At 40.3% G+C, this 13,482-nt stretch overlaps 1 protein-coding gene across 4 annotated transcripts in view; it reads right to left on the bottom strand.

Moving 5' to 3' along the window:
* gpat2 (glycerol-3-phosphate acyltransferase 2, mitochondrial) overlaps nucleotides 1-13,482 on the bottom strand; it is a 151,229-nt gene that overhangs the window by 18,201 nt on the left and 119,546 nt on the right. For all 4 annotated transcript variants that reach the window (XM_053236006.1, XM_034307025.2, XM_034307023.2 and 1 more), the window contains 4 exons: nucleotides 13,006-13,105; nucleotides 9,018-9,151; nucleotides 6,279-6,378; nucleotides 748-936 (listed from right to left, as the gene is read on the bottom strand). In XM_053236006.1, coding sequence (XP_053091981.1) covers nucleotides 748-936; nucleotides 6,279-6,378; nucleotides 9,018-9,151; nucleotides 13,006-13,105 — 523 coding nt within the window. The remainder of the gene's footprint in view (nucleotides 1-747; nucleotides 937-6,278; nucleotides 6,379-9,017; nucleotides 9,152-13,005; nucleotides 13,106-13,482) is intronic.

Consider the following 13,482-nt stretch of genomic DNA (forward strand, 5'->3'; position numbering starts at 1 on the left):
AGCATGCCCCCAAGTGATGTACCAGCAACAAGTCAGTGATTAAAACAGATCCACCACTTGAATAACATCTGCGTTACACTGATGGACTGAGTAGACAAGGTGACACACAGTGCAGGAGACATGGTGCTTGCTGTGCACTTCCTTTAAATATCGACATCTGTCTCTAAAAATGATACAGTTTTAATTAGTGTTGCTGCTGTTATTGGCTACAGAAACATGACCGTCCATTATTTGTTTTCATCGATAGTAGATCAGGATAATGGCCACTCAGACTGAATGGCAATTATTATTGCTTTGCCTCGCTCCTGCTGGGGCGCTGCTTTTAATACACTCGCATTTTTCTAAAACATCTGATTCAGTGTGGCGGATGAGTATCAAAAGCACAGAGTCCCTGTTCGAATTCAGCTCCGTGCATTGGTTTATTCATGAGCTATAAGATGCTAGACAGTACAGATGCTGGTACTGTGGTCTGTCTGTGCTGTCTGCATGTACTATTTTGCCAGAACAATTTGTAATAGCTAGGGATCATTTCCCATTTTCACCTTATTTGAAGCGTCCTTGACCGCAAGAAATTCACGACACAAATAATACTTATAAAACATACATCTCTGTATTTTTCATACTGGGGTATGCATTATTCATGCTGGAGTGCAAAATAAATAAATAAATTAAAATGTGTTATATTGGGATTTGCTTATTTCACCACCCAAAAGTAACTAACTAAATAATTTACGGCTTTATTTGTACCTGAGGGTGTGTGGACTGGCATGAAGGAGGACAGTCGTAGGAGATTCCCACTGGCACCACGCTCACGTCCGGCACCAGGCCTTCAGCCACAGCCTGACGAATCCGAGCCAGCCACTGTCCTCCATATCCACTCTCCTCACACACACCCACGCTGAGACTCTCACCTGCCATCAGCAAATCGCCAACCAGCTACAACCAGAGATGAACAAAAAAGAGAAAGGATTAAGTGCAATAACGTGAACTAAACAGGAGGCACTGATTAAAAAAAAAAAAAAGGTGAGAGATTTTAAAGGCTTTATAATGGCAATGATATTTACAGCAGAATACCTGTACGTTCTATAAAATCATATGCCAGAGACCCTGCTTTGTGTATGCCTTTGTTCTCTGTCAAGCCCCTTTCTCCTGGTAATTGAAAATATATACCAATGATTGGTTCCCATTTTGAAAGCTACTGCCACTATCACTTAGTTACTGTCACATAGTTACTGCTACTACCACTCAATTACTACCACTAATTTACTGTCACTGCCACTCAATTACTGCCACTTAGTTACTGCCACTAATTTACTGTCACTGCCACTCAATTACTGCCACTTAGTTACTGCCACTAATTTACTGTCACTGCCACTCAATTACTGCCACTTAGTTACTGCCACTAATTTACTGTCACTGCCACTCAATTACTGCCACTAATTTACTGTCACTGCCACTCAATTACTGCCACTTAGTTACTGCCACTAATTTACTGTCACTGCCACTCAATTACTGCCACTAATTTACTGTCACTGCCACTCAATTACTGCCACTAATTTACTGTCACTGCCACTCAATTACTGCCACTTAGTTACTGCCACTAATTTACTGTCACTGCCACTCAATTACTGCCACTAATTTACTGTCACTGCCACTTAGTTACTGCCACTAATTTATTGTCACTGCCACCTTGTTACTGCCAGGGTCACATAGGTACTGCCACTGCCACTAGTTACTGCCACTCTTTGTTACTGCCATTGCTTAGGTAGTGCCACTCAGTCACTGCCAGTAGGCACAGCCAGCGCCACTTAGTTACTGTCACTGCCACTAGTTGCTGCCATTTAATTACTGGAAATTAGTTTCTGCCACTGCTACTTAGTTACTGCCACATAGTTGCTGCCACTTAATAACTGCCACTGCTATACAGTTACTTCACTGCCACACAGTTACTGCCGCTGCCACATAGTTACTGCCATGCCATTTAGTTACTGCTACTACATCATAGTTACTGCCACTGCTACTGAGTTACTGCCACTTGGTTACTGCCACTGCCAGACAGTTACTGCCACTTAGTTAATGCCACTTAGTTAATTCCACTTAGTTAATTCCACTTAGTTAACACTTATTTCTAACATCACCTTAAGCTGTTACTTCTCTTAACAGGGATAGCTAAGAGTGCAGGATTAGCCTCTATCATTTAGTTCCTCCCTTTACCATGGTATCTCCTAGGCTCTTTTCCTTAGCACCAACTGCCATGAACACTTCCCATTCTTCCAGCAGGATTAAGTCCATAACAATATTTACTTAATTGTATTTGTTTTGATTGCATTTGTGGTTTTATGGCCACTATTTTCACAGTAAAAGTTTGAATAAATCAGTCCAGAAGTGTCTCTCTGTCTCTCTTATTGTGTCCTCAGCAGCAAGCTTACCACAATAGAATGCATCTACACTTTTATATCACTCCCATTTATAACTCAGGATCATAACATAAAAAGCAGATTAGATTTGGAAATGATCGTGCAAAAGAGAGAGATAATGAAGTAGTTAATGAGAGAGAGCAAAAGAAAGAAGCAAACAGAGGAAGCAAAGAGAGCTTCGGAGTTTCTTTTCTGAATGCATGAGCACAATCCCAGTGTACAAAAGACAAAAAATCAGTTCTCAAGCCGCACAATCTTGCCATAATAAAATCAATTGGTGTGTGGGCTCCGAGCTACATGTACAGAACCCAGAAAGCTTACAGTCTGTTAAATGGAGGAATACACAGAACGTATGTAAAGAGTGAGGAGAGAAAGAGGACAGGGGAATAAGGAAGGTCTGGCTGCAGATCTTATCTCTGACGTGTACTTCTCCTGTGTTATCCATCTAAGTGCCGCAGTGGAGATGGCGCTGCTGGAAGTGGAACCGAAAATTAAGCATCATTCACACAGGAAGAGTTTTTAGATAGCTACAGCCAGCAAGACTAGATGCCTTATTACTAGTCTTTATGTTTTGTTTTCAGATTTTTCATTTCATAAAATAATTTTGAAAAATACACAAGCTACTTCACTATTTTATCATGAAAAAGACAGCAATCATACCTTATGAAAAGGATGTACTGTGAAGCCATGTGGCTAGCAATCCTGTATCTCAGGCTAACAGTTTTTAGCACTATTATATTTAGCTACATATAAACTAATTATTGTAATATTTATCATCAAAGAACATATATACCACCAGTGAAGCTTCATTCAAGATTACAAAAAGCATACAAAGTTATCACTAGCCTAAACCTAATACAAGAAAGCTAATTGGTTAGCTAACGGTATTGGTATTTTACATTATGTAAATATGTTATATTTCTAAATGTATCATCAAACGTTATCAAAACAAATCAATATTGTGTGCATTCTACCAGAATGTCATTGCTCCTGAATCTCGGGCAAATATACAATGTTGAAACTTGAGTGCGGTCAAAACACCACTTCTTGCTTATTCAATAATCACACTTGGGTGAGTATGGCTGGAAATAATTTTAAAAACTCATTAAAAGCACGAGTAGCACAATTAAAAAGCTGAGTTTGCTGACCGGACTCGTACGCTCCTCATAGGCATTAAACCTCACTCCACCCATGCGCATAACTGGTTCAGGTTACATATAATGCGCAAAAAAATTAAGCTTTTCTGTGAAGAATGTGCAGTTCAGGATACATATCAGAATGAATTTACACAGACTGGTGGAAATCTTTCATGTAAACATAACCAGCATGATGTCATTTCTCAATTCCTCAGGAATGAGAAAAAAAAAAAAAAGAAAAAGTGAAAAAGTGGAAAAGAAATTAATTTCCATATTCAAATCTGAAAAACAAAACACCACCCGCAACCAAAAAGCATCATCAGACTGGTAACACCATCTGGTGCTCAAACACACACAAACATATGCGCACACATGCACATGGAGCGCAGTGAGACGTTGCCTAAAGCCATCTTAAAGAGGGTGATAAGCTCATGTACTGTTTGGTGCATTCATCCTCAACATTCTCCTCTCTCTCTCACACACACACACATCTCCTCACTGTCAATCCCTGCCTCCATCTGTGTTCTGCTGTGTGAATCAATCAGCAACCAACCCCGAACACAAGCACGAATTTTCATACACACACTCATTCTGCTCATTCTGTAGTTTTATTAATTAAAGGTTTTAGGGAACTAGTCAGTCATGCTCTGTTTTGTGCTTTGCATTCCATCTTTTTTCCTCAGCTTACAGATGCTAAACACTGCTGTCTGTCTAAACGCTAACTACTGCATGAACATGGCCAAGTGAAACGCATGATTCTTTCATTATGTAGAACAGCACAGTAGGACGACCTCTTCAGCAAAGTGGTACTGGAGATGACTGGCTTATTTCATTTCGTAATTATTTCTGAGACAAACCACTCGTAAAAAAGTGTCAAATAAACCATTTTTGTTTTGCTGTACTTCGTGCAAGAGTATTACTCCATTGTTGGTAGAGTTCATTTTCTTAGACCTTTTGACATGTTCCATTTTGTCTCCAACAAGGAGTACCAAAAGCAGGCTACTGAACAATTTAGAATGTGTGGGATTTGTTGATGTCCACTGCCTACAGCGGTGCATATGCCTGTGTGATAAATACCTATTTTCTCAGAAGTAGAACTTGTTTAATGCACTCTTCTATAAATGAGACCCCTGGAGAGGAGACTCTGTTTGACCTATGATTCGTGAAGAGCATGCAGATTAGTTCTTCAGTCTTGCACACCTTTGCGAGGGCTCATGGGAGTATGCTAATCTAGTCTACATGTCTTGTGGATTTGGAGAAGGCGTTCGAGCTTGTGGCTCATTATTTGTTGCTGGTGGTACTGCTGGAGTACGGGGTGTCCAGGTGTGATCTGGTCTCTGTATGAGTGCAGTGTGAGGTGTGTTTGCTTGCTTGGCGTTAAGCTGAAACCGCTGAAAATGGATAACTCTGTCAAGGGTGTGTCTTGTCTCCATTCCTGTTTGTAGTTTTCATGGACAGAATATCAAGACACAGATGATACTGAAGAGGTGTTGAGTGTGTGGGCTGGAGGTAGTATCGCTGTTATTTGCCAACATTGCTCCAACACCATCTGAACAAGACCTCCGGCATGCACATGAACGTTTTGCTGCTGAGTGTGAAGCAGCCAGGGTGAAAATTAGCAACTCCAAGTCCAAAGCCATGGCTCTCTTCTGCAAAAGAGTATGATGGTGAGGGGAGAGACCTTGCCCCTGGTGGAGGAGTTTAAGAATCTTGGGGTCTTAATTATTAGTGATGGAAAAATAGAGTGTAAAACTGACAAATGGATCGGGTCAACAGCAGCAGTGTTACAGTCTCTGTACCGTTCTGTGGTGGTAAAGGAGATCAATTTTCAGACGAAGCTCTGTGTTTACTGATCTACATCTCCATCCTCACCTATAGTCATGAGATGTGGGTAGTGACCAAAAGAATAAGGTCGCAAGCACAAGCGTTGGAAACAAAGGTCCTCCACAGAGTTGCTGGGCTTACTCTCGGGGATAGGCTGAGGAGCTTGACAATCCGGGAGCTCCATGGAATACAACTGCTACTTCTCCGAGTAGAGATGAGCCATGCTGAAGTGATCTGGGCACCTTACAAGGATGCCAGGCAATCAGCCAATGGTAGAGCATGTGCGACAGTGTGGAGACCCAGGGGGAGACTCAGGAACCACTGAAGAGGTTATATCTCACAGTTGGCTTGGGAAAGTCTGGGTATGCCCCAGGAAGAGCTGGAAATTGGGGTTGGGGATAAAGAAATCTGGGGTGGCCTTCTCAGCCTGTTGCCAGCACATCCCCCACCAGGAAAAGCAAAAAGAAAATGAAAGAATGAATGAATGTAAATATTAATGGCCAAGTCAAGTCAAGTTGGGGGCAACTTATAGGCCAGTGCCTATAATATGTAATGTACTCAAGCTTAAGTTTATTTTCCAAATGTTCCCTATATATTTAATTATTAAGTATTGCAACTTCGCAGTAAGGGCATGCCAAAGTTGGCCATCACCTTGCTGTTCTTTACAATTCACTGATCCCAAACAGCAAGCCTTTGTCACTTGAAAATCAGCCATCAACAAAATATGTCATTCACAGTATGTGAAACAGGAGAAAGAATTAAGCAGGCTTTTGCTCACCTCTGTTTGTTAAAAGTAGTCGTGTTTGTATGGCCTCGGCCTTCACGGTCACTCAACTGTCAAAACTTCTGCTACAGCTGAAACGTGATGCTTCCTAGCCAGAGCAGAGTCTGTAGGACTTACCGAGGTCATGATGGGAGAGTACAGGCTGTGGGTTTCTGCCTCCTGCTCCGTGGCTGCGTGATCAGGGAGAAAAATGACGCCCAGTTTCTGCAGGATGACCCTGAAAAAGCAGAGTTACAGCAGCGTGCTGTCAACCAAACTGACACTGTGCTTAACAATTAATGACATGATACAATGCTTCTGTTCCTCAAGACTGCTTCATGTCAAGGGCATTGCAAGAGTTCCTCTCATCCCTCATCTACCCGGCAACTCTCAAACTATCATCTATCCAGCTTACACAGCCTATATAACATTTATCAATTTCATATATTCATTCATCCATCCATCCATCCATCCCCCATCCAGCAATACACTTTATTCATCCATCTATCACATATATTTATCCATCCATCCATTAATACATCAATATATTTATCCATCCGTCTTATATATTCATCAATCCATCAATAGACCCATCCATCCAATATATCTATCCATCATTCCAGCAATCCATCCATCCTATATATTCATTAATCCATCTTAAATAACCATCCATCTTATGTATTCATCCATCCATCCACGCATCCAATATATTCATCCATCCATTCGTCTTATATATTAATTTGTCCATCCATCAGCTCATCTATCCATCCAACCATCCATCCATTTTATATATTCATTAATCCCCATCCATCCATCCATCCATCCAATAAATTTGACGTTTCTATCTACCCAATCCACAAATCTCTCTGTATGTCGGCCTGTCTGTCTATCCATTTAACACATATCCATCCACATATCTCCTTCTATCCTTCCATCTATCCATCATGTGTCTACCTCCGTATAGCTGTCCATGCATCTATCACGTTCATCTGTCTGTTTTAATCCCGTTTTTACTGTCCACCCATCTATCTGTCTATTTATCTACCTGATTTAATCCTGTCTATTAATCAGATATCTACCACTCCATCTGTCCATATATTTACCTATCTGAGATAATCCTGCTTACTTGTCTGTTTATCTAGCTGCCTATCTCTCCCTCTTTGTCTGTTGACATGATCCATTCATCCATTAACCCATCTCTCTATGTTCACAGGCTGAAGGATAAGATCTCTCTTTATTTGGACTTGCACATCATTTAGCTGTATAATGTACAGCACATTTTATGTACATTACATACATGAAGGCTTCATTACTGATGCATGTCTGCTACTACAAACTGCCTCCTGTTTAATCAGTGCTCAATGGCCATAAATATCTGCAGAGCATACTGTGTATATGTGTGTGTGTGTATACGCAGCAGGAGCCCCACATTAAGCCATGTTTACGCATCACCCTTGAGACTGTGAATATGTTAAGAACTCTCCACAGTACAATCTGAATAAGTGGCTATTAATTAGTCTTATGACCTTGGTAATAAAACACATTCCGTCTTCCTTTCTCCCAACAGCTGGCCTTCATTTACAACCTACAATAAACACGCACACTTTATGTTTCATCCTCCCTTTATCTCCTTACACACCGGTGCACTATTTAATATGCAAAGCAGTGCACGCCAGTGCAGTTCTCCTGCCTGGCTCAATGTGTGGCTTTAAAAAGCGCTTAACTAAACACACTAAAATTAACAACATTGTTCAGTCTGACTCATCCAGTGTAGCTGCCAAATACCAGGATATAACTACTGATTGCAAGCTGGTTACTGTGTCCTTTACAGATGGTCAGAGACTGTAATGTGATAAAGTTTTAGTTTTTACAATTTAACACTTACATACGGCACACAGCCTAATTTGTGTATTTAGTGCATAGAATCCACTGTACCAAGACGTTTGGACAAATGATTATGAGTGTACACAAGGCATTATCCTCAGGAAGTGATTATTACCCATAATGCACTGTGGGTAGCTCATTATCACGCTAGTACAGGCTGGGCTTGCCTGGATTAGTACAGACACAAATCCTTCATCAGCTGTACAAAGCCTTTCCTTCCTGTCTAATCTATAAACAAATTAAAAGACAAAAACAACAGGAAGTGTGTTACTGAGGTGATTTACACCCCCATGAGCTGTCTACCTACAGAGATAGACAGACAGACAGACAGACAGACAGAAGAACAGACAGACATAGAGCTAGATGTAGATGTATAGACAGAGATGGAGAGATAGACAGACAGACTTATGTACAGACAGACAGATACACAGGCAGATGGACAGACAGGCAGATAGAGACAGCTAGACAGATGGACAGACAGAGATGGAGAGATAGACAGATGTACAGATATATAGGCAGATGGACAGACAGACAGACAGAAACAGCTACATGGATGTACAGGCAGCTGGATGGACAGACAGACAGAGGGACAGATAAAAAGAAACACAGACAGATAGATAACTAAATAGAGGAACAGACAGACAGACACAGGAACAGATAGACAGATGTACTGATTTTTTTTCCCCTTAACATGGATAGTCTAATCCTCTCCAGTCACCTATCCATTTATTTTCCCTTTCTTACTTCCTTCCTTCTTCTGTTCATTTATCCAATGTAATCCTGTTTATCTAATGTGATCATCTACTGATCCATATATTTATCTGAGATAATCCTGCTCACCTGTCTGTTTATCTAGCTGTCTATCTGTCCAGCATTCCTTCCTTCCCTCCAGAAAGCCCAGAAAAGTTCCTGAGTGATGTGGACTTTTTATGACCTTTTATCACACCTTATTTTCTAAAGTTGTGAAGCCAAAGAGAGAGAGAGAGAGTTTACCTCATCCAGCCGTTGTGTACTCGAGCTGGATAGACGCTGTAGGGAACTCTCAGGTTGTGACAGAGGAGAGTCAGTGAGATCAAAGCCTGATCAACAGCACCCTGACGAATGTACACATACACCAGTGGGATGTTCTGCAGCACACAGGCGCACACACACACACACAAATGTGAATGGCACTTCAGGGCCGAGTGTGTGAGAGCTCTGTGGATGAACATACACAGTCACAAACACACTTCAAACCACACGGACAACAACAGACTTTTTTTTTTTTTTTTTTTTTTTTGCAGTTTGTTTGGAAATGTCTCCTTACAAACACCTTATAAAAAGAAAAAGACAAATATATGTACATGTACAGGTACACACACACACACACACAGCCCTGGAGCGTTTATGATCTATAATAATAGCATAAGATGAAATGTTAGGAAAAATGTTAGGAACTATTCATAAAGCATGGATACGTCTCTAACCAGACAAGAGGCAGATGCATATCTGATGGATTAAAATTTTCTTATTATGTACAGTAAGTAATGGAAACAGTGTTTATTAGCACTACTTGATGATCAAATGTCTCCTGGTGCCTCAGATTGCTGTTCTTGGCTGACAGGAGCTGAACCCGATGTGGTCTTCTGCTGTTGCAGTCCATCCGACTCGAGGTTCATCTTGCTGTGCATTCTGAGATGCTTTTCTGCTCCCCACAGTTGCAAACAGTGGCTATATGAATTACCGCAGCCTTCCTGTCAGGTCAAACCAGTCCTCTGATCTCTCATCAGTTAGGTGTTTCTGAACTACTCAAATCAGCCATCCTTCAATGGTCAAAGTCTCCGAGATCATATTTTTCCTCATTCTGATATTTGATGTGAACATTAAGCACTTGACCTGTATCTGCACGCTTCCACATGATTGGCTGATTGGATAAAATGGATAGCGAGCATATATTTTTGTGATGACTCCCAGTGCAACACCAGTAAGAAAGCATCTGTTTATACATACACAGAATCACTTTTTTAAAATATTATGTATATATATATATATATATATATATATATATATATATATACACAGTCAGATCCACAAGTATTTGGACAGTGACACAATTTTCATCATTTCGATTCTGTACACCACCACAATGGATCTGAAATGAAGCAATCAAGATGTGATTGAAGCGTAGACTTTCAGCTTCAATTCAAGGGGTTTAACAAACATACTCCATTAACCGTTTAGGAATTTCAGCCATTTATAACAGAGCCACTGAGGTTTGGAACCCATGGACATCACCAAATGCTAAGTTTCCTCCATTGAGATGCTTTGCCAGGCCTTTACCGCAGCCGCCTTCAGTTGCAGCTTGCTTGTGGGTCTTTCTATTTTCAGTTTTGTCTTCAGTAAGTGAAAAGCATGCTCAATTGGGTTGAGGTCAGGTGACTGACTTGGCCATTTAAGAACATTCCATTTATAAGCTTGAGTTGCTTTCACGGTACATTCTGGGTAATTATCCATCTGTACTGTGAAGTGGTGTCCTATCAGTTTTGCAGCATTTGACTGAATCAGAAAGTGTTACTCTATATTACTCAATGTTACTCTACTTCTATCAGCAGTTATCGGTCAGTTTGACAGATGATGTGGTATGCTTTGGATCCCTTCCTTTCTTTCTCCGTATTCTTCTCTTCCCATCATTCTGGTACAAGTCAATCTTCCATCAGAACTGGACAGGCTTTATTAGATAGGTAAACCACCTGTATTTACATTCATGAAGGCATCTCTTGATTGTAGACTTTGATAAAAGTACGCCCACCTCCTCCAGAGTGTTCTTGACTTGGCTAGATGCTGTGAAAAGAAAGAATTATGTGATCATCCACTTTAGTTGTCTTCTGTGGTCTTCCAGGCCTTTTGGTGTTCCTGAGCTCACTAGTGCATTCCTTCTTCTTAAGAATCTAACAAATTGTTGATTTGGCCACTCCTAAAGTTTCTGCTATCTCTCTGATAGGTTTGTTTTGTTTTTTTTTCAATCTAATGATGGCCTCCTTCACTTGCATTGGCACCTCATTGAACCGCATAGCGAGAGTTCCCATGAACAGCTACTAAATGCAAATTCAACACTTGGAATCAACTCCAGACCTTTTATCTCCTTAGTTTGTCATGAAATAATGAGATAACAGGCCACATCTGGCCATTAAACTGCTTATCAGTCGAGTGTCCAATTACTTTTAGGTCTATGAAAATGGAGGGGCTGAATACTACACTTCAGTCACATCTTGACTGCTTCATTTCAAATCTACTGTGGTGTGGTACAGAGGCAAAATTACAAAATTTGTGTCACTGTCCAAATACTTATGGACCTGAGTGTATTCACAGTCTTACGCAGTTAGAACAGATCAACAAGTAAGTGTGTGATGATGATGATGAAAGATCTGACTGCCAGAAGTTTGGAGGACAGAAAGTCCTCTTCATGAACTTCAAAATCACAATTCAGCATGTTGCATCTGGACAGATAAAAAAAAAAGACTCAAAAGCAACAAAGAGAATAGAGAAGTGCGATTCTCAGGCTGTGCACTTGAGTTTCACCTGAGTGCCTCCTAAAGTGCTGTGCTCCCCCAACATGACTGCTTCATCTCTCTGCACCCCAATCACACTTAACAATGCTGTCTATACGTACTGCACTACAGTCGTTGCTCATCAACAACTAATACAAAAATAGTACTTATTATTTAAAATGAATATCCTGCTCGTATTTCTTGGTGCTTCATCTGCAGTTAAGAAATGCATTTACAATGTGTTACACTGTGAAGCAAGGCCTTGGTTTTTAAAAGAAACCCATCCATTTAAAATCTGAACTTGTGATATTTGAGCAAATGATTTGGCTGAAACAAAGGCAGCAAACTGAACTATAAAAATATACACTAGTAAAGATGCTAGGAAATAAACTGTGATAAATACTGCAATATCCAAGAAGAGCATGTGACTTTAAAGTCAATAATCTGAATGGAATAAAACAATAAAATAACATTTCAAATAGTTTTAATTTCTAACACAGACATGTAATTGAGAAACTGTAAACCTCAGAAGTGTGTTACAGACAAGAACACTTTTTTTTAATTTGCTTTGAGGACTTTGGAGGACTCATCTTACGTTGCTTATCTGGTAGAGCAAATAATTTATGGATAAAATTATGAATGTACTTAAAGAGAGATTTGTGTGGCAGACGAGTGCTTGGTCATCTTATCCTTCAGCATGTTTTCTTTACAGCAGACTGCACTGAATTAACAAAAACACTAGTGTTTAATTAATTCAACAAATCAAAATAGCAAATTTAAAGTGTGATGAAACAGCCTATATCCCACACACATTAAAATTCCATAACCTCGATTTATTATCTGGTGGCTTCAAGTTAAATAATAGGATGCGCTGGATCCAGTGCTATTTTTTAATTACTGTATAATAAGGGACAGAAACCGTTTTGTTAAACCAAATTTGCAGTGATTAATGTGATAATTACAACTAGAAATATTCATGCAGCAGTACAGTATATTGGCAATATACTAAACTCTTATAAGACACACTTCAGTGCTTGCCATCTTTTTAATCATATATTATATTAGTCTTTTTTATTTTTCATTTTTGAAATTGTCCTACGTCATCTTACAATTGACAGCCAAGAAATAAAAATGCAAATTTTTTTCTTTAGTCAGCGTTTTAAAGACATCTAAAGACATTTTTTTATGTTTCGCATGTGTTTAAAGGCCATGGCCTATATGCTTTTGAAAAACACTTCTACTCAATAAAAATATGAAGTACACGCCTCGGTACTGACATATCTTTTAATCTTCAGAGTCGCTGACTCTGAATACAGCTCTGAATGGGGAGAAGTGAAGGACGAGGGAGAAATGAAAGTGACAGGACAATGCTGGTGAATAATGACATAAGGGAACAGAAGAAAGGAGGGATGAAGGAAGGAAGGAAGAAAGGAGGAGTGTGACGAGCAGCTCACCGGCTGTTCGGCTCGATGAAGAGTGGCCATCTGGCTGAGGTTCACCTGCACACTGCAGAACATCAGAGACAAGAATCGCAAGAGCAACCATCCCACCAACCTGACAGAGAGAGAACACAAGAGAAATCAAGCTCAGCAAAAACCCTGCAGACTCTACACTACACTTACTGAGCATTCTAGCAGGTAAAATTATGCAGTTACTGAATTTAGCCCATCTGTTGCTCTGTATAATGTATTGCCCCCCACCATTCAGAGGAAAGACATCACCACTGGGCAGATACTATTTGGGTGGTGGTCTATTCCCAGCACAGCAGTGTTTAAACACTGTACACTTGCCACCCTCCACCCAAATTATAACTGGTGGTCTTACGGTGGCCCCTTTCCAGTGATGGATAGCGTAGAGGAGGTCTGGGAAACACAGTCAGTAACTGTATAACTACAAAGTGACCTGTACAGTAGGTATAGCTGATAAACTGG

Source organism: Pangasianodon hypophthalmus, chromosome 8 (genome assembly GCF_027358585.1).
Source record: "Pangasianodon hypophthalmus isolate fPanHyp1 chromosome 8, fPanHyp1.pri, whole genome shotgun sequence".
Taxonomy (NCBI): Eukaryota; Metazoa; Chordata; class Actinopteri; order Siluriformes; family Pangasiidae; genus Pangasianodon; species Pangasianodon hypophthalmus.